Below are 27604 nucleotides of genomic sequence, written 5' to 3'. Positions count from 1 at the left end.
GAGAGAATTTGGGGAAAAGGATGATACCCCGGTGGAGAGCTGAGAGGGTTTTAGCATATGAGGTGGGGAGAGAGAACACTTTAAAATGATTGAGAACTCATAATGGGAAATGATGAATATGAGGAGAAAAAGCAAAGAATGGGTCCCAGCAGTGGAGACAGATGAAGGCACAAGGGCCCACTGAGGAGCCCTTTGATCATCCATAACTGCAGATGAGCAAATTAGACTGTTGTTTTTTTTACTCTATAAAGGCATGGGAAATTGACTCATAGCCATGGCCTGCCGTAAACAGACCTGAAAGGCTGAGACAAAGCCACAATCCCCTCCCTTTTCAGATGCAGCCAGAGTCATTTGGCGCCCCAAAATACCAACAAGACCTATTCAACACTGCGTTTGCATATGACAAAGACTATTACCACTGCAGGGCCAAATGCTCTCATGTGGCGGAGATTTAATTGAGCCGTGTGATAAACCAAACTCAAACAGAATCACGACTCAGTCGCTCACATATGAGGTAGCAAATTACTTTTTTTTGGTGTCTTTCCAAAGTTCTCCCTGTGAAATTCAATTTCTTTACAAACAATCTGACACCTGTACCAATAACACCACACTCACAGTGAAGGGATACCGATAAATTGCTTCCTGCCTTACTCTCCCCGCGTTCTGTGCCCACTCTTTGAAACGCCATAACCACAACTCACATGCATGAGTTAAATGATATGAAGATCTAAACTTTATTTTCATTTTATGCTGCATTATGATTATTCTGCACTATTCTGAAAGCCAATATTTCACGATGTACTCCACTATATTCATCTGAGTAGCTACTTAACAGATACAGATTTATCAACATATATCAAATATAATTATAGGTTTAAATATCCAGCAGCAGTATATAAAGTTACTCCACATTAATGCATCAATAATGATAATTCATTAATTTAATATACAGTATCTGGCTCTGGAATTGACTATTGGGTATGGGCATGTACTTTTAATTTTGGTGTATTCATATTTTTGTACTTTTACTTAAGTAAGACTTTAAATTTGGACTTTTCTTGTGAAAGTCCACATTTGCTGCGATAATGGGCCAATCACAGGTTGCAATAAATGGCTGTAAGCTAAACTATACAGATAGTCCTTCCTTTCTGCAGGAATCATTTTTACTTTACAAAGGTTTTGATAATGTTTGTTACTGGGTTACCGGGTAGGGTACGATGTTACCCCCCCCCCCCCCCCCCAACCCTGCACTGAAAGGTGGGGATGACTTTTGAATATCCCACACACTCATGTGCTGCATCACAACTGAACGTAACTGATGAGGAAGGAACATTTGAAAGGAAAAACAACATATGTGTTTATAGAAATCCTGTTCGTGGGCTCTTGAAGCATTTCCAGATTACCTTTCTTTGAAGCAATTTGTTGTGTGCATGCAAGGAATACTTTTCTAGGAATCAGCAGGGAACAGCTTCTAAAGCTGGATCAGATTCTCTTCATACATCCATGATAAAAACCGGCACGTACCACACAAGGCAGTTTCAACAACCTGAGGGTCGGCTGAGATCATCAGTTCTATAACATCAGCTGTGTGGTGTGACAACACTCTGAAATATGATTATCAAAGAACACTGGTTCAACAAAAAGGCACCAGGCGGGAAATATGGATTTATTTTGCCGTCTAATGGCAAAACCCTTAAGCGAAAGTTGTATGAAGTCTACAACAAACTTTATATTTTGGCTGTGCTGTTGCAGCAGAAATCTTTTTTTCCAATATCTTTGACAGATCAATATTTTAAGTTCCTCTTGTTTGTGTTTGGATCAGAGAGATGCAATTGTTATTGATCTTTTCATCTGTGTTTGGGCCAGACAGTAAACAAGTGAATTTTTATGTAAAGTTACTGTTGAAGACAAAACTGATATCATGATCTTTATATCAGAAAAACACATGGTCTAATTATGGTTTCTACAAAATGAGTGTGTGTGCGAGACTCACCCTGGAATGAAACTGTCTAAGCAGGTTGGAGATGTGGTTGAACTGGGGGGTGTGATGGCCGTGTCCACAGTTCCCTCCTTTAATTGGCAGTTCCTCTGCCCTCCACAGTGAATGGTGGGGAGAATCCACACCACTGATTGGCTCCAGGTAGTAGGTGTCATTGGAATTCAAGGATATCAGGCCCCTGTGTGGAGGGAAAATGGCAGGAAGAAGGGACCAAAGGTTGGTGAGCTTGTTGAAGACACCAGAACAGGATAATGGGGATTTCTTGGTCGGTTTAAGTTCTTCCCCCAAGAGACAGAAAATAACTGAAGCAAATGTTCATAGTGGCCAACAGCAGTACTACAACTTCCGTGTCTATCTGTGACATCATTGGTCTCAAAAATATTTTTTCCGATTGGCTTACATTGGGAACAAGACGTCAGTAAACCAGCTTATAATTGCTTTTAGATAAATCAAATTCCCAGTACGTTCAATTCAAAAGCCTTTATTTAAATCATCAGGATTTTCACAAAGTAAATGGCCCTTAAGAGCCAAATCCAGAGTTATTTTACCCTCTCCATTTGACTAGCCAGTGACAGTGAGGGTTGAAGGCGTAGCTTAATGGCACTTATGCTCTCGACATGAACATGGCCCTTCCTTGGACACTGGATCTAGGTCTCTTACACATCCATGGTTATAAATGCTAGCATGGTCTAAAACTATCGAGATATAACATTTTATTACCATCAGATATCGGTGAAAAAGTATTTTCGTCATCAACTGCACATTTTTGAATACAACAGACTGATAGGTACACCAGTGAAACAAACTGTCCTCTAAAGACTTCTCTCTTGCATTACACTGCCATCATGCCACCTATTTCTTTATGTGCCACCAGACAAAAAACAATGATTGAAACTGGGCGCCATCATCTCAACTTGAACGGTTCATCCCATCTCATCTATGTGATGGCAGATTGTTGCACATTTGAATGTGGACATGTGGAGGAGGTATAAACACTTTTACTTTTAGACAAGGTCGCAGGACACTTTGTACCAACTAGATCAATTTAAACAAACTAAGGCTTGTAGTTAGCAAGGCTTCAGAAAATTGGCTAATGGATGCCTTTGGCTCTCTCCATCTGTTACATGACCCCTGTTTGGCACCTTGTAGCGGTCCCCTGAGAGTATAATGTATTATTTCCCTTGACACCTTGTTTGTTTGTGCATTGACAAGTCCACCAGCTCCACCTACCTAATTTCCATAGTGAGTCTGCTTGTCCCTTCGTATATCCACAGGCATTCAACACAATGGAAATAATGATATATGAATGGCAAGACATCCGTGATAGATGATCATTCCAGTATGTCAAGAGCATATTGATGGTGCAACATGGAGAACGTTAATATTAATGGACGGAATATGTTCCCTCTTGTTTTTTGTTTATCATTTTATATAGGGAATAATCATGCTGTAAGTTATGGAATGACGGTTGCTGAAAATGCATTGGGGGATGTGAACAGCTAGTATGCTGTTGCAATTGAGTCAGTTAGTTATCGGAGGGCCATAAATTGACACCAGAAGCTTTTTTGCCTATGTTTAATTACATTAAGGCAAATTCACACGAGTAAAAGTATGCTGAATGAGCTATTAGAAGTTCCTGATTGCAGTGCAGCCATGCAAATACAGACAACTGTCACTGCATTACTTTGATAATGAGGTCATTTAAAGAGTCCTCTCCTGCTGATGTTCAGGTGTATATCAGTATGTAGCGTCTCTGCTTTAAAGAGTCCTCTCCTGCTGATGTTCAGGTGTATATCAGTATGTAGTGTCTCTACTTTAAAGAGTCCTCTCCTGCTGATGTTCAGGTGTATATCAGTATGTAGCGTCTCTGCTTTAAAGAGTCCTCTCCTGCTGATGTTCAGGTGTATATCAGTATGTAGTGTCTCTACTTTAAAGAGTCCTCTCCTGCTGATGTTCAGGTGCATATCAGTATGTAGTGTCTCTACTTTAAAGAGTCCTCTCTTGCTGATGTTCAGGTGTGTATCAGTATGTAGTGTCTCTACTTTAAAGAGTCCTCTCCTGCTGATGTTCAGGTGTGTATCAGTATGTATTGTTTCTACTTTAAAGAGTCCTCTCTTGCTGATGTTCAGGTCCAGTTCAACAGCTGCAGAAGTAATAAGACCTACAATTCCAAGGGGAAATTTAGTTTGAGTGCAGTTTGCAGATTATTCCATTAAACGCTGCATTTCACTGAAAAGTGTTTATGCTGTTAGATCAGCGAGTTACAAGATTTATATCAGAGAACAACGCGAGAAAGTTTAGCAGCTTTAACAGCAGAGCTCTGAACAGGAAAATCATGAGGTCATTGCACATTTTTGTCAATTAAGAAGCCCATCCAACCTCACGATACAGACAGCAAAGATGGGGGGTGGGTGAGTCATTAGTGAAGCATATTTATATTTTTATTCAATGTTTAGGTGTACAGATCGGCATTGATAAATACATTGGCAAATGAAAGAATGTGGGCCACAGATTCCAATAAATCATTTGAAGTACCCAGTAAGTTTATTTCTTTTATGAGATGTTGGTGATTCATATCTGTGAATTGGACATCTCTTTATGTATGCTCTCATTCAACATCAAACTCTGATTTGTTGATTCGTGCTGTGAGTAAACAAAAGGCTGAGAAATATGTTTGTACTCAGCCAGTAAGGATAAAATTCATCCATCTGTTAATGTTCTACTACATCCTTGAATCAGATTCAATATACTCCATTCAATTCGGTTTGTTTTTGAGACCAAGATCAAACTTTGTGGGTAAGCTCACAGTAGCACAGCTACGAATGACTGGACATTTAGGAAGCATTCAAATTCAGCTGGCTTACAGATCTCTATTCCCCCCCACGTCTGCTCTGTTCCCATCAAAGCCGCTGTCAACAAGCAGCATCTGGCTACCTTCCCAGATCAGGACAGAGGGACCAAAGAGTGCCAACGGACGTGTCAGCACAGAACCAGCCTCTGTCAGGTAGACAAATATAAAGATTTTCACACCACCTAATAAAAAAACTTTCTGAAACTTTTATCTGTTTTGATTTGCCGAACCGGCTTTGAAATTGATTCTTGCTAAAGCCCCACTGAGCTGTTACTTGATGTCTCTTTTATTGGATCAAATCTGTGAATATATTTTTTGGGACACACATCCTCAGGACGTGCAGGGGAAGGCTTCAATCTGAGCCTTCAATATGAAAGGCATTCCACATTAAGATTTGTCTGAGGCTGTGAAAATGTAAGACTTAAAGAATTGATGCCTGGATCCCCAAAGAGGATCAAATTACATATTTTCATGACAGTCTGAAGAAAAAAAGAAGAGCTCTGGCAGTACAATTTGAACTTTCTATGACAAAACCTTCTCCAACAGTTTGAGGGCCAATTCCAGGCTGCAATCTGAGACTTCTATTTGACTTTATCTTTTTTTGAATAACTGTAACATAAGAAAAGTTGTATCCATTAGGATAAGATATCTGTATATATTGCTTTAAAATCCAAAAGTTAAAGGTGTCCTATGTTCAAATGTACGTGTATTAGTCACTTGCCAATGTGCAAATGGATTGTGAAGTACATTCACAATCAGCCTGTAGACTGATTTCTATTAAGGGACGCTTTTGTCTTGGAATTCCAAAGAATATTACATTTGTGGGCCCTCCTGAATGACTCTTTTCAGTTCCCCTAAAGAGAAAAACTAAGCTAACATAAAACAATAATGTGAGGATAACAAACTATTGTATAAAGACTCCCAGGGATGTTCTGAATGAGTACTGTTGCTAACATAGCCAAATATTGTCAGGATAACATCAGCCAGTTCATACAGACTCCATTTTACCATTAATTAAATAAGTTTATCAACTACTGTTACAAATCCCTGTAGCGTGTCTATGTCACGGTCAGCTGGCCAACCTAAGCTGGATGTTCGCTGAAGTTATTACTAACAATTTACTATCTGCGTGGATATGTTAATTGGCTAGCTTCTCAAATAACTTCACCTGATTACGTGGCTATTCTAACAACGTGTGTACTATAACAATGACCTTTGTTAAGTCTGGATTGTGATAAATGATGTAATGGTACAAAGAAAAGGTCTATGGGTAACGATCCACTAGCTGTTATCTGGCATTTTAAAGAGATTTTTCTCAGGATTTGGGGGTTAAAAATAACTGTTAGCATTACTATAGACAGTGATGACAGTGATGTTGACCAACATCCCTGTCATCACTGTCCATACGCGTTTCTGTAATCTGACCACCTATTTCATTAGCGAGTAATCTAACGCTTTACTATTTCCAAACCAGTAATCAGATTAAAGTCACTGTGCATTACTATTTTTGTCATTTTCCTTTGTAAAAACATATATTTTTGCTTTCTTCCTGCGTCTTGAGGAGTGACGTCTATGCGACAATTAAGTCATGTTTTCAGCATGAGGACAACTCACATGTAATACCACGCAGCGACACAAACGTAAACAACAATGGAGGAAGGAGAGAGATGCGCGTTTTCTAGCTGGAAATACAGTCACTATTTTGAGTTTGTGTCAGTAAGATGACAATATTAAGGTTCGTTGTACTCTCTGTGCTGGAGACAAAGTGCTATCTAGCTTCAAACTACGTCAAATTTGAAGAAACATTTGAAGTCGCAGCACCGCCCAGTCAGACTACAGAGCAAGTCCCACCACGTGGTGCGAAGCAGAGAGCTGCGACTAAAGCAGGAGGTCCCCCACCACCCAAACAACAAAAGCTGGACTTCAGTGCAAAACCAGTAAGTGGGGGAGAGTTGAAGAAGTTGGTCGGGCAGTACTTTGGAATCATTTTTATGTCGGCAGCTGATAAATGTAACTAATACATTTTCTTGTAATCTAACTTAGTTATTTTTAAAATCAAGTAATCAGTAAAGTAACTAAATCACATTTTAAAGGAGTAATCAGTAATCAAATTACTTTTTCAAAGTAACTGTGGCAACACTGGCTATAGACTACTTCACATTATCTTAAGGCATTTTGATCTCAAGCAGTAAAACAGACAGGAAACAGGGAGCAGGTAAGTGGTTTGTGCCACAGACAGGGATGTGTCCTCAATTTGACTGTCCGTACACTAAACTAAATCAATTCAATGTCCTAATCACTTGAAGTACTAAATACAGTGTGTAACCTACTGTTATGTGTTTGAGTTACTGTATATCAGTGCAGTTTTACACTGACATGGATAAAAGAAAGGCAGTAACAAGAATGTGTCCTGTACCTGATTCCTGAGCATGTGCTGAGAGCCACCCAGGACTCCGGATGTCCTCTCACATGGCCGTGGTAGAAGCAGTGATCCTGGAAGAGAAAATAATTGCAATCAATACATGGAGGAGCACTTTTAAAAAGGTAATATTTATTTGGAGAGGCCTTCAGTGCCGCTAACAATGAATCAATCTGCTGGATGTACTCGGTGGTGTGAGCGTCCCTGAAGCAGACCATGTGCTCCTGTTTCCTGGCTGCAGCGGCTGGTAAAGACACCACACACTCTATCTGAACAAAGAAGAATCAATCAGGCTTGACGGTGTTCATAGGTACGGTGGAGCTTGGCCACACAAACATCCCATTGAGGATTTGAACACCAAAAGAGGCTAGATTTGAAGAACTGTAATAAAAAGAGGCACATGTTTGTGAAGTTGGCACTGGAGAGACTCAATGCTGGAGCCTCCTTATCAAAAAGAACATGTCTCCACACTGCCCTGATCAGATTCACCAACAAGAATAAAACATACAGCTGTGTGCAAATGGACCACAACTGCTTTATGTAACCTTACCCTTGTGTGGGCGATCTATGCTGCTATTAAAACTGGTTTAAATCTGCGGTTCTCTAAGGTAACTGTAACCCAGTCACAGTGAAGGTTTACTCTATTCTAGGTTCAATCAAACTTCAAGGCCCGATAAGGATATTGGCAGAAGCAAAATCTAAATAGAGAAGTGAGACCTTCAGCCAGCAAAAAACACATACACACCACAACTTAGAAAAACTGAAAAAAATCATCTCAGGTCATATATGTCACAAAATATTTTCAGGATGTACAAAATTAAATATTAGAAATAAGGAATTTGTTCACTGAAGGACAGTCATACTGAAATCAAATGCCCCAAATCTTCTTCCAATAATTCACATGTGTTTGACAGTCTGTGTTTTTATTGACATCGGCTCTAGGAAAGTACAATGCCTATCTTAAGTTCAAAATGAAATAGAATTTCCCTCAGTCAAGCTGTCAACAATAAATCCGTTGAATAAATCAACATCATCGATGGCAGATAGAATCATCCCTAAAATAATTGTGAATTATCTTATTAACCGACTGTTAGAATACACACTGTATGAAATCTGCATCAATACCAAATTAAACACATTTCACAATGACTAAACAAAAAATACTCTTTCCCTCTTCTTATGCAAATACATTTCAGATGAAAATGCATGGCTGCCAGCGCTAGCTCTCCTCGGTAGCATGGAAAATAACCTGGGTAACACAATGTTTGATGGTTTGCACTGAATTCTTTATTTTTATTTTGTATCTGTGTTGTTGTTGTTGTTGTTGTTTATTTTAAACATGTTAATGCTTCCTACCTTGGTCTTTTATTATGTCTTTTTTTGAACAGAAGTATATTGCCTTTTTTTTCTCTTACCTGTCTTTTTAAACAGCACTATGCAAAGGGCCTTGAGCTTCCTTTGTGTATGAAATGTGTTATATTAAACCTGCCTTTCCTTTTAATGAATAAGGACTGCCCTTTACCACTTTTGTTTATGTTCTAGTTCTTTTCTCACTTACTATATGCCAACTTTTGACAGCCATATCTTACAGTGAAAATCACGGCCAATAAGCAAACATTTATAGTTTCTTTAGAAGTATGATTCTTTTTGCTTTGCTTTGTGTTGATACACCACTGTCACCATAAATTGTATTTTGTGTATCTTCTCAAATAAGCATGGGGAAAATAAAGGCTGAGACGAGATGAATTTAATATTCAGAAGCGAAAACTAAACCATAGGCCAGAACACCTGACTCGCTGTGCTTCAGTGGTGTTACTTGTACAAAAGGAAGTAAAAACACTTTTCATGATTTCTAAAAGCAGCCCTGCCTGAGGGTCTAAAGAGCTGCTTTTAATGCTGAAAAGTGATTTAACATCACATGGTTTAATATGATGCCTGCTTTCTGTTTCTGTCTATTCAAAAGTGTCTGCCAGCTCATCAGAGAATAAAGTGATCTCTTTCAGTCGAACAGAAGCAGCTGCAGCCTTGAGCGCTGTGTTCACGCCAACATACAAATCAATTGTCAGCGCAAACCCTCCCTGCCAACCCCTAACAATTAGTGTGTTACAGGTAGAGAATAGGATGTGGATGCAGTCCAAGAGATTGGGCTGCGGGACCTTGTTTCAGCTGCGTGGGGAACAACCTGCCATCTGTGAGGGCTTACCGAGCAGAAAGCACTGCCACATGCAGAGACTGGATCCCATTTGCAATTCAAACAGTGTGATTAAAGTTGGTCCATCAAAAATGTTTGCTAAAGATTATGAAAGCTCTGTACAGTTTAAGTTCACTTTGTTTGTCCAGGTTGTAACAAGGACGTCTGAACTCAAGTGGCTGCCGAGATGCATTATCCCTTTCAGCAAAAACATAAATTAAATTTTATTAAAAACAAATTATGATTTGGGCCTCAAAAATCCAGTATTGGCAAGGCCATGGCTCTTTGTATTTCTCTTAAGAGTTGAGCATACCCTTTAAAATGGGTCTGATGTGTCAGATGAACTATTCAAAAAAAGAAGCTGCTATCTTGCAAAGATGAAACTATAATACATTTAAAAAAAATCTCAGGTATTCAAAGTTTTCAAAGTGTGTCTCTACAGTATACTCAGCAGATAGGGTCATATTTTTATCAACAACTTGTATGCAATTGTGGGATATGATTTAAACTTTTCTTACAAATCACACATAATTATAGTCCAACATTATTCCTAAAAACCAAGTTGATTCTCTGACTAAAACATCTGCAATTTAGTGGACATATCGGCCATTTCACCACACTCTCTCCTGTAATGCTGCTCTTTGGGAACTTTACAACGTGATCCCAATGCTCTGTAATGGAACCAAGTGCATGGTTAAGTGATAAAGTACATTTAAACGATCACATCCAGTTCAAACACAGACAGTCTTCCACCATGCTATCTGTCAAATGGTACGCTTTAAGCTAAGCTATCTGTGTTAATATGACTTTGTAATTCCCTTCTTTTTTCCACCTCTATCCACTAAAGATGTTCAGTATAGAATAAGAAAATCTATGATTTGCGACACAAATTAACAGCTCGGTCGCACAACTACATTATTTTTCAATAGAAATTAAATTTCAAGATAACACTGCAGTCCTCGTCATAATTGAGATAATGTTCTGATTATATGCCACAACCAAGTTGTTGATTCCCTGAGTAAGACATCTGCAGTTTAGTGGACATATCGGCCATTTCACCAGAATCTTTCCTGTAATGCTGCACTTTTGGGGGTACTGGAGGACACTTCAAACACTTAAAGCGTGTTTGAAGTGGATGTGATCGTTTAAATGTACTTTATCACTTAAGCATGCACTTGGTTCCGTTACAGAGCATTGGGAACACGTTGTAAAGCTAAATCAAATGACCTATTCACACCTAGCAGGGACTACATATACTAGTCTTTTTCCAAAGCAAGGCAGTGGTACACAGTGGGTGACTGCGTCCACCTGCTCTACCTAAAGAATAAGTTACTAAAAGTACAAACAGATGATTTAGTCACTATGAGGTAACACTTAACAGCTATGTTGATCAAAGGAGCAATCAGGCTGCTCTTTTATCATCAAAAATGCTCGAGACATGAAATGTCTTCAAAGGTTTTGATAACTTTGGTCTTGAAAGATTTAAATCATCTGACTTCAATGCATGTTGCTTTAAGAGGATTGTGACTTTGCTAAATACCGTTGATGAAAGACCAAAGGGAGACCAAAAGCTAGTTTCAACATCCTAGAAGAAGGACCCTCTGCTCACATTTACTTTGGTATTTATGCTGATTGATATCTCACATTATACTGTTTCTCAAAAACACAGTATTCATTATTTTCTCATCTCCATTCAAACAAGCAGCAAAGAAGTGTGTGTTTTCTATTACGAAGTTGTGCCTTGTTTGACTGCAGGCTGAGGAGCACACTTTCTATTCCTAAAAGCCTTACAGAGTAAAGTAACCGCAGGCTCCAGAGCATTGTGTAAAGTCTTACCGCCTTAAGTGAAACCTGACATTTAGTTGAACAATTTACTTTTTAAACAACAGTTTTCTGAAAATGTAGGTAGTCAAAAGGTAAAATGCTAATCTCTAAGTGGGCTTTATATGTGTTTGTTTGTTAAGAATAGCAGCCTCTTCCTGCTCCTGGTACAAAGAAGCCCTCTTTGCATCAAGTGCCTCCAAATGTGACATGTTAGCAGTGTTCCACATGGAGGAAGTCTGAAAGTGCTAATATTCTCAGATAGGGATTATTGTTAACATATATTTAATGTATTAGATTTCCAAATATGTGTGATCACAATGCCTGCTACACCTTTACACCTTGTATTTCTAATTTCCATATAGACATCAAATGCTCCACTGTCAGGCCAAGTGACGTGTCAGCATGAGTGGGTAAAGTTCATGTGTGATTGTGTGTTGTGTATGCCCGTGGCATAACACTATTTGATTTGTATTCATATTGTGAGTTTGTGTATGAAACAAATCTATATTTTAATGAGTCTCTTTCATAGATACAAGAGCATAAACCTGTGTGTATAACAATGAGTGGAATTATACAGTTTATCCTTTGTATTTGTATATGTTGATAACATGTTTTTTAGTTATACAAACAACCAGACGTAACGGATCAATCTTAATGTATGTACTACTGCACACAGAAGTAAACACAAATGTCATTTGTCATTTATATGTACATTTTTACATCATATTTTTTTAATTAACACATAAAGAGTACATGTTTAAACCCAAGAAATATGGTTCACAAATGTATTTCCGACAAAATATTATTAAATATTATTTTAAATAAATGTAATAGAAATTAACAAATACATGTATTTCAACTTATCTGCATTTATGGTATGCATTAAAAAAAATACATTATTCATACAGAGACTGCTGTACATTGAGAGAGAGTTTGTATGTTACGGTAATAAAGCGATTCATTATTTATGCATCACTTATGGCAGCGTGCTTGTGCCACTAGAAAGTGTCCTGTGTGGTTGAAAGAAATATGATTAAAGAAAAAAGTCCACATTTTACAGTATATGGGTTTTATCTTTGGTGTTCAAAGCCCTCTATAGAGTTATTTTTTCATGAACTGTGGGGATTTTTTTGCAATGGAAAATCTCATTCCTTCAATTAGTCCTTTTTTATAGTACTTGAGTTAGTGATATCCTACATTTCCTACAGAGTCCAGAGAAAAGGGGATTCTCTGTATGAACTGCATATTTACTCCGTAAATTATATAATCAAATTGAGACATATGCCTCAAACTAAAATATCCATAACTGTAACATAATGTAAAGACACTTTGTGTCGGTTTGTGTACACATGCACACATAGCCGTGACAATAAGATTTAATAAGGAGCTGTTTGACAAAAATACAGTACTTTTTGCTTTTAATTTAAAACAAATAATTATTAAATGTGATGGTGCTGTGCTTTAAGTTGAAATATGAAAATGAAGCAATATCTTTATTTTATGCAGGAAAAATGGAGAGAAACACTGGAGCCTTAGTTGGGATCCTAAAGTAAAGACTTTTGAAGTGTGGTTTTTAGATGGTAAGAAACCTTTTTCCTACTAACACATGATGTGTCTGTTACACCCTAATAATAATCGGTGTTAATATGACTTTGTAATTCTCTTCTTTTTTCCACCTCTATCCACTGAAGATGTTCATTTTAGAATAAGAAAATCTATGATTTACGACATAAATTAACAGCTTGGTTGCACAACTACATTATTTTCCAACACAAATTCAACACACTGCAGTCCTCGTCATAATTGACGTGCACTGTTCTGATTATATGCAATCCTTTTTAATGTCCTTAAGTTTCACATAAAATGCCAAATCAGGTAGATGTAATAAAGGCTTTACCTCGGCAAGCTGATTTTAATACCATACGGAAACAAATGGTACCCAATGATTTACTGAGGATCCAAAAGCTGGTAGAGATGATTTCAAGCAAATCAAACATTATAATGGTTGAAAAAAACAGTTGGAGAATTTTAAATTTGGGCCAACAACAAATGTTCTCAGGAAACAGAAAGCAACAATTCAGGTAAACAAGATTACAAAGACAGACTTACTTACACCTGCTGCTTTATACTTACAGTGTAATTGTTGTTGGACACAGTGACCGGCTGCCCATCTTCTTTGTAATAGGTCTCTGTAAAGTCTGAACCTAAAAGCTCCCTGGGAAAGTAAAAGAGAAAAAGGGAGATAATTAAGTCTGATTTAACTTTAATGACCGCTGTGTAATTTAGGCTTCAGCAGCAGCATGTAGAAATGGGACATCACATAGAAAAACAGTCTGAGGTAACGAGCAAATAGAACACCGCTTTCACACTCCAGTAAAAGTTTCTTTATCTGTTTTGAGGATTTTGCTTTTGGGCTCCAGCAAAATCATGTATCACCCATAACCCAATGGAGAAAGTAAAGGCCAAGTTGGGAGTAACAGTGTATCGGGAAACAGGAAGTGTCTTCTTTGATCATTTCATAAAGTTATGTCATTAGCTAGGTTATTGACAGCAGCTGACTGTGGGTCATTAAATAATGTATTACTTTATTTAAGATTGGTCTCTTTTAAATTACTAAGTGCAATATTAAATCACCTTTAAGTACCTATTTAAAAGGGCCATGTTCTGCTCATCGTCAGGATCATATCAGTATGTAGTGTCTCTCCTGGGACATGTCTCCATGCTTTAATGTTCAGAAAGCTCTTTATTTTTCTCATACTGCCTGTGCTGCAGCACCTCTTTTCACCTGTCTGAAACCAGAGCCCAGTCTGCTCTGATTGGTTAGCTGGCTGGCTCTGTTGTGATTGGCCAACCGCTTAGATGCACAACAAACACACAACAGGAAAACAAAAATCAAAAAGCATAATAGGGCGTCCTTAATATGCAATTGACCTGATAATTATAAAGAGTAATTTGATAATTTTAGACATTATGTTTAATATTATCCTTAGTTTTATTTTACAGACTCCAGCAGGCAGACTTTTCACAGACAGGGTCTGACATGAAGTCTTTCTTTGAGCCAAATCACAGTTTGGTTATTTTTCTGTACCCACAATTCTCTTTGTTGGTCTCTGTTGTATTTTGGTGCCCAGTACAGTGAAGAGGTGGGAGCTTTATTTAAATAGGGCAGCACAAAGACAGTGGTTGGTATTTAGATGGAAACCAGATCCAAGAAGCTGTACTGAGAATCAAGGTCACACTGCTGCTCAAAGAGAGCAAACTACAAAAGGTAAATCTATAAATATGCATTTATCTTACATGGGTAATTTGCCCAGTGTGTGTTGTCCAAAGGTGTTTATGCTGTATGAACAGTTCTCCTTAAGTTTATCAAATGCCTGCAGCCATCAGGAGGCAGCAGGGACACATATTAAAGAAGTGAAGCGCCCAAGGGTGGTGACATCAAACATACTGTTTCCCTTCATTAAATCACCTGCAAATGGCATCCGGCTCCTAAAAAGTAACCACACACATTTTCACACATCAGATTCACAACTCGGTAATCTTCTGAGAGACATCAGATTAACTGAGCCCATGAATCATTAATGTTCAAATGTATAACTGTGCCAACATTGGGTCAGCTTTCAAAATAGGAGGTTACCAATTACAACTTGTAATAGATTAGATGTACTGTAAAAACTGCTTCACCAAATCTAATGCAGTGTTTAGAATAGGAGTTAACTATTCTGTTGGTTAAAACATGAGAAAGAAATACATAACCCACCAACAGAAAAATGTTAATAAGGAATGGGAATGTGAGGTCATATTTGAAGGACACAAGCGAATGCATCGTTCTTCAGATTAAGGGCCAATGTTCTGCCGAGAGTTTCTGTAATATTAGATCATATTTTGGGCACACTTAATCAAATCGGATGCAAAACAGCTGAGGGATGAAAGGTGAAAGTCGTTGGGTAATTCTCATGTTGCTATTGGCGCTATCCTGCGAAGGTGGCAGCTATGCCCCAGAATGCACCGTAGTTCCCATTCCCTACAAGTCTTTCAATCTCTTTTTGCTTTATGCAAACGCTTTATTAAACTAAAGAATAACAAGAATGGGGAATTGCTTCAACCACTGTGGCTTAGGAACCTTTGCTTCCTCAAAAGAAACAGGCAATCTCTAAAAACAGTCTGATAAAGAACCTTTCCACCACCAGTGTACATCTCAGAGTAACGACAGTAACTGCCTGACGAGTGAGACCTCATTTTATCTCAAACTACACTTGCCAAGTAAATCTCTGCTTTGAAGAAAGTGCAAAGTCAGACAAAGCCTCAATGATATTCATAGCTTTCTTTGCTTGCTGACATCCCTGTATGATTTTCTGATATTGCCATGCTTGATTGCTAAAAGCATAATCTTTTCCAAATGAAATGTTGGATCAGCAGGACCGAAGCCTTTCATGTTGATGGAAGTTGGGCATTGATAACAAAAAGAGACGGAGGAGGAAAATACCCCAATGCCTTATCTCATGCAAATCCTTATCTGTCCAAACCAAACTTTTCTTTATCTGCACTTTTGTTACTGCTCTGCTGAAAGACTGCTTGCAGAGTGCTACAATAGGAATAGAAAATACATTCTATTATGGTTTCTAAAAGGTCACCATACGACCAAACTTCATTGGTTCCATTTTAGCCTGCAAGAAGAAAAGGTGACATTTGTCCTGCCTGGGGACGAAGGAGTGCGCTCTAAAATGTCAAGACATCCCTGGAAGGACGCATCAGTGCTATCGATGTATGGATCAGTAATACCACAAGGATATCTGGCCTTATTCAGCCTGTGTGTCGCTGAAATACTGACCAGGCAGGAGACACCCTCCGGCTGAACATCCCTGAGCACAAATGGGCAAATGGAAGAAGGACAAGAAAAGATGAGCCTGATCTCCATTTAGTCCTGGGAGCCCTATTGTATTATTCATTGAGGGAGATTGTAATGGAACATAATCCAGCTTTCTTATCCCTTTTTTTTGCAGACAATTTGTTCTGCTATATAAAAAGACTGTTTTACGTGGCAATCCTCTAATGTTAATTTGATTGAAGCTTGTGCACAGACAAAAGTGTGTGAAATACAACTCCACTCTTATTCAGATCAGTATTTACACAGCACTTTCATTAAAGTGAGAAAAAACTAAATTGCTTTTCATTTCAGGTGAATGTCTTTAAAGGAAGGTATGGTGACAAAGATTATACTCAAATGTCTACTACGGCTTAATTAAAAACTGGTGTGATGAACAGTGTCAGACATTGAAGCTTGGTGAAATGTTCCCCAACAGCGTTAACCTACTGTCTATGTTAAATGACCTTTTACATTCCCGGGGAGACACAACAGGCAATGATGAGTGTGCGTGATCTGTGTAAAGGTCTGCAAAGGCAGCCCCAGCTTGATTGAAGCTGTCAGGCCAGCTTTAAACCATCGGCAGTTTGTCAGGTTGTGTTGCCTATCTTTTGAGAATGAAGCTGATTAGCAAAGATAGAAGGTTCTGGTTGTGTCTGGTGGGTTGTTGGCTAATGTTGGTGACACCATGGTTTATTTCTTGAAGGATAATTATGGTGTCTTACTAGCTGGTACTGTTTTCACCTTGTGAATCTGTGTTGGGGGTCATCCTCATCAGTCTCAGTGTTGGGAGAAGAACTCAAGTAAAAGTAGCAATACTACAGTCTAAAGTAGTCCTGTATTTATAAATGTACTTTAAGTGAGAAAGTATCAAAATGGTTGTATTATATTTATTGATGCATTCATGTGTCCATCACTTGGTAAAAGTGGGGTTTATTTACAGATGCTATGGGGTAGCTTAACGTACAATAATATATGATATTGGACCGGCTAATTTATATTTTGTATTAATAAATTAAACCTGCTAAGTAACTAGTAACTAAATCTGTAAAATAACTGAAGTGGATATAGAAGTACAGCTTTTGCCTGCTAAATGAAGTGGAGTAGAACTAAAAAGTAGCATAATGTGAAATTACTCAAGTAAAATACAAGAATTGACATGTTTTTATGAAGTGCAGTCCTTGAGTAAATGTACTTAGTTATATTCCACCACTGTGCGTACTGTAGCAGTAACTTCCACAGAGGAGGTTGTGAGTACTGAGTCTAATTTACAGATATTCTTACAGAGGCGTTGAGATAAAAATGGGTGTGGTCCAAGCAATGGCACCAGAAGTAGGGATGTAGGAAGTAGGGACATGTTCACTGGCCCTAACTCTTTCATTGTATGCCCCTTGACATATTTGGCATTGTGAAACTTTACAGATGAATAGTTGAGCTCAAAATCGAAGCCAGATTGTAAGATGGATGTGGTCTGAGCAAGGGCACTAGAGATAGGGGGTAAGGAAGTGGGGAAGGAGACATCAAAAACCAGTTGTGTCTGTATCCCTGTTTGACCCGTCTAAGATCTCTTCAATTGTACTGGTGAATCCAAGGTCATTACCACTGATGGAACTGTCTTCAACATAGATCTTGTTTTCCGGGAGTCTTTGTTGTCTTGAATTTATGGATATTGGACAGATTTGGCCCCTACCTTTAGTCTCACCACAAAGGCATTCATAGAGTTGCACTTGGATGATGAACGCGGTTTTGTAAAGACTGAAAAAATAAAGCGTAAGAAAGAAGCTTCACCCTGAAGTCAACATGTCGAAGTGTCCTTTGGCAACATACTCCCAAATTGCTCCCGTAGGAGTCATGTCTACGGTATTGATTGTGTGCAAGTTGTTTTGGATAAAAGTTGCTGATAAATTCAAATGTTTTGTAATAATGCTAAAATGATTTTCTTATTGGCTGTTTCAAAAAGTTCCAGAAAGTGTCAGGCGACACCCTAAAAAAACGTTCAGACAAACACCTTGCTAGAAAAACACATTGAGGCCTTTCCATCTTGATAAATGAAGAGGATTATTAACCTTTGCTGAAAACTTGTCAGCATAAGGAATAGAATGGTGAACAGCCTCGGAGATATTCTGTGCTTTGTGAGTGTATTATTATACTCTGATCAGTACATCAGTATTTGTTTCTGGAGAGTGAGTTTTTAATCTCTGCCTGAATGCATCGGGTCATTGATTTGTGGTCAAAGCTGTTGATTTCCAGTCCTGCCGTTTAACCATTTATGACCTTGGAAATGTTTTGAAATAAATATACTGACAGAAGCTATTTGAGGGCACAGTAGATCATTTCTCAGTGTCACATTGAATTAATGAATATACATAAAGAAAGCCTGTCATAACTTGATAACAGTCAGAGTTGGTATCAAGATGAGTTGTCTGCTCTGGAAAATGTGATGATTTCGTGGTTTGAATAAACTTCAGTGACCTCATTATAATCTTGTGTTTGAATCTTCTGCGTTTCCTCTTCTAGATACAAACCTACGCCTCTTTAGGGGAGGTAGTGTGCAGTTCCTACTCTGCTACAGAATGCATTTAGTGATGTGGTCTACCACGAGAGCTCATTAAAAAAGAGCCAGTGACCCCAGAAACAGCACAGTTATATAAAACAAATTAGTAGATTAATTGCTCAAATAAGATCTGATTTGGTAGAATGGGATTTTTCCAAACTCTCATTATCTGGCAGAATTTAAACCATTACAATGAGTATTCTCTTCACTATTGTTCCTTTTTTCAATCAATACCAATCTAGGCATCTGTACTTCTAATGCTAGTTTAGGAATAGGATACAGAGAATGAATTATTATCCATCCGAAAAATGACAAGGAGGCCTTAATCTCCCCAGTTATAAATGATATTACTGGGCAATGGCTGAATGGTAATTGTCAGATGAGGAGACAGAGTCTTGAATTAGAAACAAAAACTCATGTCAGAGAAAGAAATTATTACAAAATATCAAAATAATAGGTTACATTTGGTTTGTGCCCTGAAGATTTAGGATATTTATAATTGGGATATGGCTTATTGTCAAATGACTAATAAATTACTCTTTAGCCACCACTCATTTAGTACAGAAGTAAAGAGTGGTACAACATTAGTCTAACAAATAAATCACAGTTTATAATCCCATAATAGGGAGCACTCTGGATATAAATGGGAGCTGAAAATATTGGCAGGAATGTGAGAAGGGGGGCAAAGAACTAGATATTTGAGAACTACTTTAATTATCAAAATATGATTGCTAATACATTTGTGATTATAAACAGATTGAAGGTCAAGGTTTCAAGGTTTTATTGGTCATATGCACAGCATATACAACGTATATGGAACAACCCATGCTCCTCCAACAACTCAACATACATGGTGCAAATAAGATAAATAAAATAGTGCAAAAAGAGAGAAGAATATTTACAATAACAACAATAAAGATTTGAGGATGTGAAATATATACATATGTGGAATACATTGAGAGTATTTAAATACTTTACACTGTTGAATGAGGAGGTATGGACAAATGCATATATTACGTATAACAGATGTATATGGCAGATGTGTATTATGTATAGTAGGGATGCACCGATTGCAAAAATGTCGGCCGATACCGATGTTAAGAATAACATTTTTGCCGATACCGATGCCCGATGTTTTACTATGTAACCTGTAATGGTAGCACAATGCAGACTAAGGCAGCCTATCCCTTTAAGAGAGAGAGTGGGGGATACGTGTGTGCATGTGTAAGCGCGAGAGAGGTTGAGCGAGCGATAGTACGTTTCTGGAAGTTAACGGGAGTAGCAGCAGGTATAACAAAGTCACAAATATAAACGACGGCCTCCCAAGAACACTGAATGATGGATTTAATTTACCGATCCTCCAGACACCCGGTACACGGGCAGAAGTCCTGCAGCATGCGCAGCATGCAGCAGCGACTCCTCACAGAGGAGAGGAGAGGAGACCCCCCCCCCCTCCGAATGACTTGAAAGTTACCGCAGACCTACAGTCACTGTTCTAATCCTTTAAAATTATGCCCTGACTTCAGATTTGGTCCGTCAGATTTAACAACAACGACGCTAATGCGACTTCTCCCGGTCACGTAGCAAAACATAAACATCGGCGACTCCCATCGGTGATGTCTCCTTATTTTACCGATGTGCCGATGGTGGTAAATAGGACTAACATCGGCCGATGCCGATGTCTCACCGATGTATCGGTGCATCCCTAATATATAGATATGTGTACTATAAACAGATATGTATGGCAGATGTATATATATATATATATATATATATATATATATATATATATATATATACACATGTATGTGTGTACTATAAACAGATGTGAGTAGACATTCACACAGCTCAGGAGTTCAGCAGTCTTATAGCCTGTGGTATAAAACTGTCTCTGAGTCTGGTGGTCTTGGTCCGGACGCTGCGGTACCGTCTGCCAGACGGCAGCAGACAGAACAGATTGTTGCTGGGGTGATGGGGGTCCTTTAATATCCTACCGGCCTTCTTCCTACACCGCTGGGTGTAGAGGTCCTCCATGGATGGCAGCTCCGTCCTGGTGATGTGCTGAGCAGTTTTCACCACCCTCTGTAGAGTCTTACGGTTGAGGGCGGTGCAACTGCCATACCAGGCGGTGATGCAGCCAGTCAGGATACTCTCGATGGTGCACCTGTAGAAGTTGCAGAGTATCCTGGAGTCCATGTTGAACTTCCGCAGCCTGCGGAGGAAGAAGAGCCGCTGTCGAGCCGTCTTGGATATGACCCTGGTGTGATGTGTCCATGTCAGGTCCTCACTGATGTTTACCCCGAGGAACCTGAAGCTGCTGACTCTCTCTACAGGAGTCCCGTCGATGGTGATGGGTGTGTGTGCCTCTCTCTGCCTCTTCCTGTAGTCGACAATCAGCTCCTTTGGTTTGCTGACGTTGAGATGGAGGTTTTTGTCCTGGCATCAAGATGTCAGGGCTCTGACCTCCTCTCTGTACGCCGTCTCGTCGCCGTCTGTGATCAGGTCGATGACGGTCGTGTCGTCAGCAAACTTGATGATGGTGTTGGAGCTGTGTGTGGCCACGCAGTCGTGCGTGAACAGGGAGTAGAGGAGAGGGCTGAGCACACAACCCTGAGGGGCTCCGGTGTTGAGGGTCAAGGTGGAGGATGTGATGTTCCCCATCCACACTGCCTGGGATCTGCCCGTCAGGAAGCTCAGGATCCAGTCACAGAGGGCGCTGTTGAGCCCAAGGTCCCTGAGCTTAATGATGAGCTTGGAGGGCACAATGGTGTTGAATGCTGAACTGTAGTCAACAGTAATCACACACAAATGTTTTGAGATTGTCCAAAATGGAAATCACTAACCTGTAACAGATTTATACCGAATTACTTTGAACATTAATTAAACATAGACCAAACACATTATAGTATAGAAGCAATCCCTGATGAAGCTATAACAAAGATAAAGCGGGCTTGATTAGAATTCATTTTTATTTTATAGAGATTATGCAATGTAACATGTTACCTGCTTATTCTTTTAGAAGGGACAAACCATTATGACTTCGTCTTGACAGGTTAAGTGCACTCGATAGAAAAAAATAATGAAAACGCTATGGAAAGATTTTTTATGGTCAGTTATTTCTTCTTTTTACGACTAAATTGATAAGATTATACACTTATTTTGGGGTAAATGTAGTCAAAACTGAAATCTTTTCTTTCCTTCTTTATTTTTTTCTCTTGTTTTGGAACACTCTCTATGAGGTTAATTATGATAGCATGATGTGTTTGTTATGTTTGTTTGCCGAAATGTGAATACAACTTTTTTCTTATTTTTTAGTCCTGATACATTTGTGAATAGTTTGCATTATAATGAATAAACATTCTGTGCTAACAGAAAGAAATAAAATATATCAGTGGATATGGAAGAAGTCATCAGCAGCACTGATACTGAATAATTACACCAACACACCCTGCCTTTTCTCTCTCTCATGGCATAGTTAAAAAGCCCCTCAGTGGAGCTGGGGTCAAACCGTTGAGCTGCTTCCTAGAAGAGAAGTAATGGGCTCTTTCCACAGCAGAGGGAGAGCAGACAGACAGCCTGGCTTTGGTGTGCTGATAAAATGTGCTCTAATGAGCATGCCGAGAGGATAAACAGCTAGCCGTGTGTGTGTATACGTACTGCAGAGGTAGTGTGTTTTTATACAAATGATCTTTTCTCCTTCAGCTTCTGATTGGTAAGCAAAGCTCATATATCCTGGTTAAACAAGCTATAGGAGAAACCACATGGGGAGGGGAGAGGAAAAGCAAATACAAGTGATAGATGAGTGAAAGAAGGTATGTTACTGTCAGAGCTTCGTGAGCAAGCAATCTACGGACTGTTTCTCAGATGTTCTCAGATGTCCTACAAACATGTTGCCTCAGATATCTCCCACATGGAAGTCAGGTGCTGTTTCTATGGGATCCTTCAAGAAAAGAATAACTGTCCTCCAACTACAAAAACAACAACAACAACAACAACAACAACAACAACAACAACAGGGTTCTGCACAGTGTGAGGACATAATTAAAAGAAATACTTTCTGGAACCCAAGGTGAGTGGCTCATATTAAAATATATATCAACATAATTTTCTTACAAATAAAATAATAATTCCAAATAGAATTTCTCTGTAATTTCAAATTTGCAATAAAAGCCTCCTTGCTCACGGTTCTACGTTATCTGTTTCAGTGCAAAAGCAACAATTATACTTTGCCATATTTGATATTTGAAATCAGACGTTAAAAATGGCAAATTAAACTCAGAAACCAAAAGTGTGTGCTGTAATGTCATTTTAGTATCTTTGTGAATCAGACCTTCAGTAGAGGCAGATAGGCTTTGAAAATTATGCTAATATAGATGGAGGATTGATGGATGGATGGATGATTGATGGATGGATAATTGATGGATGGATGAATAGATGGATGGATGGATGGATAATTGATGGATGGATAATTGATGGATGGATGGATGGATAGATGGATAATTGATGGATGGATGGATAGATGGATGAATGGATGGATGGATGGATGATTGATGGATGATTGACTGATGGATGGATGATGGATGACAGATGATGGATGGATGGATGGATGGATGGATGGATGGATGGATAGATGGATGGATGATTGATGGATGGATGATTGATGGATGAATGAATAGATGGATGGATGGATGGATGGATGGATGATTGATTGATGGATGGACGGACGATGGCTGGATGAATGGATGATTGATGGATGGATGAATGATGGATGATTGATTGATTGATGAATTATGGATGGGTGGATGATTGATGGATGGATGGATGATGGATGGATGGATGATTGATGGATGGATGGATGGATGATTGATGGATGGATGGAGGGATGATTGCTGGCTGGATGGATGATCGATTGATGGATGAATGACAGATGGATGGATGGATGATGGATGGATGGATGGATGGATGATTGATGGATGGATGGAGGGATGATTGCTGGATGGATGGATGATCGATTGATGGATGAATGACAGATGGATGGATGGATGGATGGATGGATGGATGGATTATTGATGGATGGAGGATTGACTGATAATTGATTGATGGATGATTGATGGATGATTCACGGATGGATGGATGGATGCTTTATTAATCCCAAGCTGGATAATTGTTTAGTAGCTTATTGTAGCTAATGCTAGCTAGTGTTAGCCAAGTATTCCTATTATTTGCTCTAATAAAAGGTAGTTGCGCTTGGGAGCTTACTCACTGTGTTCTCATGTGAAAGCGAAAGGATTGCTGGAACATTACACATACTGCAGATATGCCCGAGACAGGGCCAAATACATCTACCATTCATGAGCACACAAAGGGAAATGCAACCAGTATTAAAGATGTCCAAACAAACATCACATGAAAACTTATGCTCTCTGAAAAGGTCTTATTCAGGCATGCTCAGGGCTGCTAGGACTAATTGAAAACAGGGAATACCAGAATAGGAGAATAGATGCATTGAAGTAGAACTATTCATTATTGTAGTGAGTTGCTGAATGGAACTATCACATGTTGAATATTAAATACAGTAAGTGTTTGAGGCGTATTGTTCTCACATAGAAGCTTTCTGGAGGTTTACTCAAATACTGTTGTTGAAGTTAAAGACATTATTAATGTAGCTTGGCTTTGGCCTGAAGGTTGTTTTTTTTTTTCAAGGTGTCAAAATGCGCTTATTTTCTTTTTCATGAATACAGCCAGAAACCAGAGGGAGAGAACGCCTTCCTTCTTGATGTGTGGTTGCTCACTGACACTCTTTATAGCACCATAGAGAAACTGATTTAAAGGATGGAGAAATATGATGTCTTGGATTGCATCCAATTTGATCTCCCAGGGATGAGGCTACATTTTCTGGTTCACCCATAAATGTAGAGGAAAATCAGTTAAACATTCATGACTGACACCACAGACCCAGTCTCCAGTAACCCAAGATTATAAGGGTCAACATTTTTAGCTATAACAATGAGGCTTGACTACTTAAAGAACATCAGGGTTCAACCTTATCACAACCTCGGCCTCATGCCATCAATTCTACTATAATACAATCCAGTTCTAGCCGTAACAAGATTAAATAAGGTACACATACAAACTGAAAAACATGTGATGCTGCTACTGACTGTAAAAGCCCCACAAGGAAGCTGAGAAAGGCTCACTCAAACAAAAATAACATCAAAACATGCAGCGCAAAGGGGCTGTGATACTATGAAAAATATAAAGACATTACGAAACTGACATTGGAGTGAAAGTGTTTGCTTTTAAGTGTCAACATATTGAGAGAGAGTAGGAGGGAGAGACATTGGATGGATAGAAATAACAAGAAATATAAAGTACAGAACAAGCAGCCACAATGTTCATAAATGGTAAATAAATGGTCGTATTTTAAGAGGAACGGCAAGAGCAAAGCGGTAGGTCTGAGATGTACTGATGGTGTGGGCAGCTACTATTTTATTTTATGTGCGTGCAGCAGCACAAAGCGTTAAAGGGCTGGATGAAGTTGAATTAAGAGTGTAGTGGTGAATAATAAAGAGACTTACAATGGTGTTTTCACTCTGAAAAAGCTAAGCGATATCACAGGGTCGATCATTTTGACAACTTTTCAAGCTTAAAAGGCCGAATAACCATTTAAGCGAGTAAGGTAGTTAGGTCAGCCCATAATATGACTTTACGGATAGGAGGGGGGAGATCTTCTGTCTTGTTCTGGAAAGTTAAGAAAGCGGTTCCAAATCTGTTGAAACCTTCCATGTCCACTTGTAATGTTCTCTACTCCAGAAGGGATAGGGCCTTTTTTTCCTGGCTTGCAGGTCTTTTTGACTTGTGTCCATTCACCACTGCTCCTCAACATGGCTGCAGAAGTCTGTTGGGAGTGTCAAAACGGATATGAACTGGGCCTCAGAAAGTCCATACAAGGCATGGGGTTCATTGCTGTACAGAGGTACAAGACATACTGACCCAACTCTCTTGATCAAATACAGATAATTAAAACCAAATAGAACTCCTTCTACCAAAAGTCCAAAGGCTAAAGACCTCTTATTTTCCTATACTTCTTCTTGAGGGCAGAAAATACTCAGGTTAAAGAAAGTACGATGTGGATCAGCTGTTGAAGAAAGGGTAAACATTATAAAATGGCAACGGCTGTCCTCTAGTTCAAATAGATGTTCCAACATGCTCACTACATGCTCATTGTACCAAGGTTGAGTCCTTACCGAGGTAAGACCGGATCAAATCCGACCCCAGGTCTTCATTTCATTCGTTGTTTTCACCCCGTTTCCTGACTATCTTAAACTGTACAAATTAAGAAAGATAACCAGAGAGTGGCTCGTTGCTCGTGAGTTAAGGGGGAATAAGGGAATTGTTTGTTTGCTTGTGACTGCCTCAGATAAAAAAGATCATCCGCCTCAGTGTCCAGGCTTCGCAACTGATAAACAAAGCTACACAGTGGACTGAAAAAAGGGCTGGTTCCAGTGATGACACCATTCTATACTTGGCATAGAGAGTGTAGAGAAAAGCTGTTTTTCATTTATTGTACACTTTCCCAAATAATACACTTTCTCACAGATAGAAAGAACATTTATCATAAGTTTCATTCCAGTCCTGACAGCAGTCCACCGTTGAGGAGGGATGGGAGAATGAAATGGCAAAATGAAAAAGCTCTGCAGTTGAAACATGCGAATGTCTATATTCACACTTTTTGACTGCCGAGACATTGTGTCGTTGAGTTTTCAGTTAACTGGTTAACATGCACTGATGTTTTGCTCCAAATATGTTGAAATTTGAGATGCATGACCTTTGTAGGAAAACTGAGAACGCAGCCTGAAAATACACCCAAGGGAGGAGTGGTTTTCACTTTCAGTCCAAACAGGAAAGAATGGCTCACTTCAATCACAATCAGATAAAACATGTCATTAGACAAAGCTCCACAAAACCAAATATGTAAGACTATATTGGTTAAAAAAAGTAGAAAAAACTAAAACCTTAGTCTTGAGATCAACGTCAATCTGTGTGTTCAATACATATCTGGTTAGATTAGATAAGCATAAACACTGGAAGCAGGGAAACAAAGCCAGCCTGCCTCTTTGCAAAGTTAAAAAATAAACCCACGGACAATAAGCTCATAAATTTGACCAGAAACTAAAGTGACATCCATAATTTGCTAACAGTTCAAATCGAAATGTTTTCTTTATTCAGAAAGAAAAGAAGTCAGTTTCCTAGAGAGCATTTGCTGAAAAATGACAAACGGATTAATCAGCTATTTGTTGAGGCTCTAATAAACACCTAATGACTGACTACATTAGGAATTGCACTTTTCAACACATTTCATGACAGAAGTCTGAAACAGGAACTGATGTTTCCAGTAGAGCATGAAACCATGCTGTGAAGGCATAAAGGAAGTGAGAACTGAAAGCTGAAGGGTGCTGCTCTCGTCACAAACCGACTGCACTTGCTGTTGAGCTGCTGTAGTCTTCGAATGTGCCTTGATGCTGAGATGCAGGATGTGTCAACGCGCTCTCTAGCATGTGCTAGAACAACATCTTTAATGTTTCTGCTCAGAGTGATGCCTCACTTCTCTGAAACACAGCAGCTGTGTCGCTGTGGTTAAGGAGTGCCAACGCCTCAGCAAGAATCAGGGTAACCACAGACCCTGAGGCGGTTTATGAAACCTGTGCAAAAGTCATCTTTAGCCGTGATAGGCGAAGACACTCTAACCATTAAACCTCAAAATATCATATGATTTAGTGCCAATGAAAAAGAACTACGTAACTGTGTGTAGAATGTCATTGAGCAACAAGTGTGTTCATGTGAAAATACATTGAAGTAGTTTATGAAGATATAAAAGATGGTATTTTCGTGCTGCTGTTGA

General features: G+C 39.0%; 1 protein-coding gene across 1 annotated transcript in view; it reads right to left on the bottom strand.

The window, feature by feature from the left end:
* Positions 1–27604, bottom strand: part of adam19a (ADAM metallopeptidase domain 19a) — a 191074-nt gene that overhangs the window by 55043 nt on the left and 108427 nt on the right. The window contains exons 4-6 of the mRNA XM_063900790.1: positions 13418–13499; positions 7267–7343; positions 1994–2177 (exon numbers count right to left, since the gene is read on the bottom strand). Coding sequence (XP_063756860.1) covers positions 1994–2177; positions 7267–7343; positions 13418–13499 — 343 coding nt within the window. The remainder of the gene's footprint in view (positions 1–1993; positions 2178–7266; positions 7344–13417; positions 13500–27604) is intronic.

The sequence above is a fragment of the Eleginops maclovinus genome, chromosome 14, assembly GCF_036324505.1.
Source record: "Eleginops maclovinus isolate JMC-PN-2008 ecotype Puerto Natales chromosome 14, JC_Emac_rtc_rv5, whole genome shotgun sequence".
In the NCBI taxonomy this organism is placed as follows: Eukaryota; Metazoa; Chordata; class Actinopteri; order Perciformes; family Eleginopidae; genus Eleginops; species Eleginops maclovinus.
Note: the sequence above shows the minus strand (reverse complement) of the source record. Positions and strands in the feature narration are given on the sequence as shown.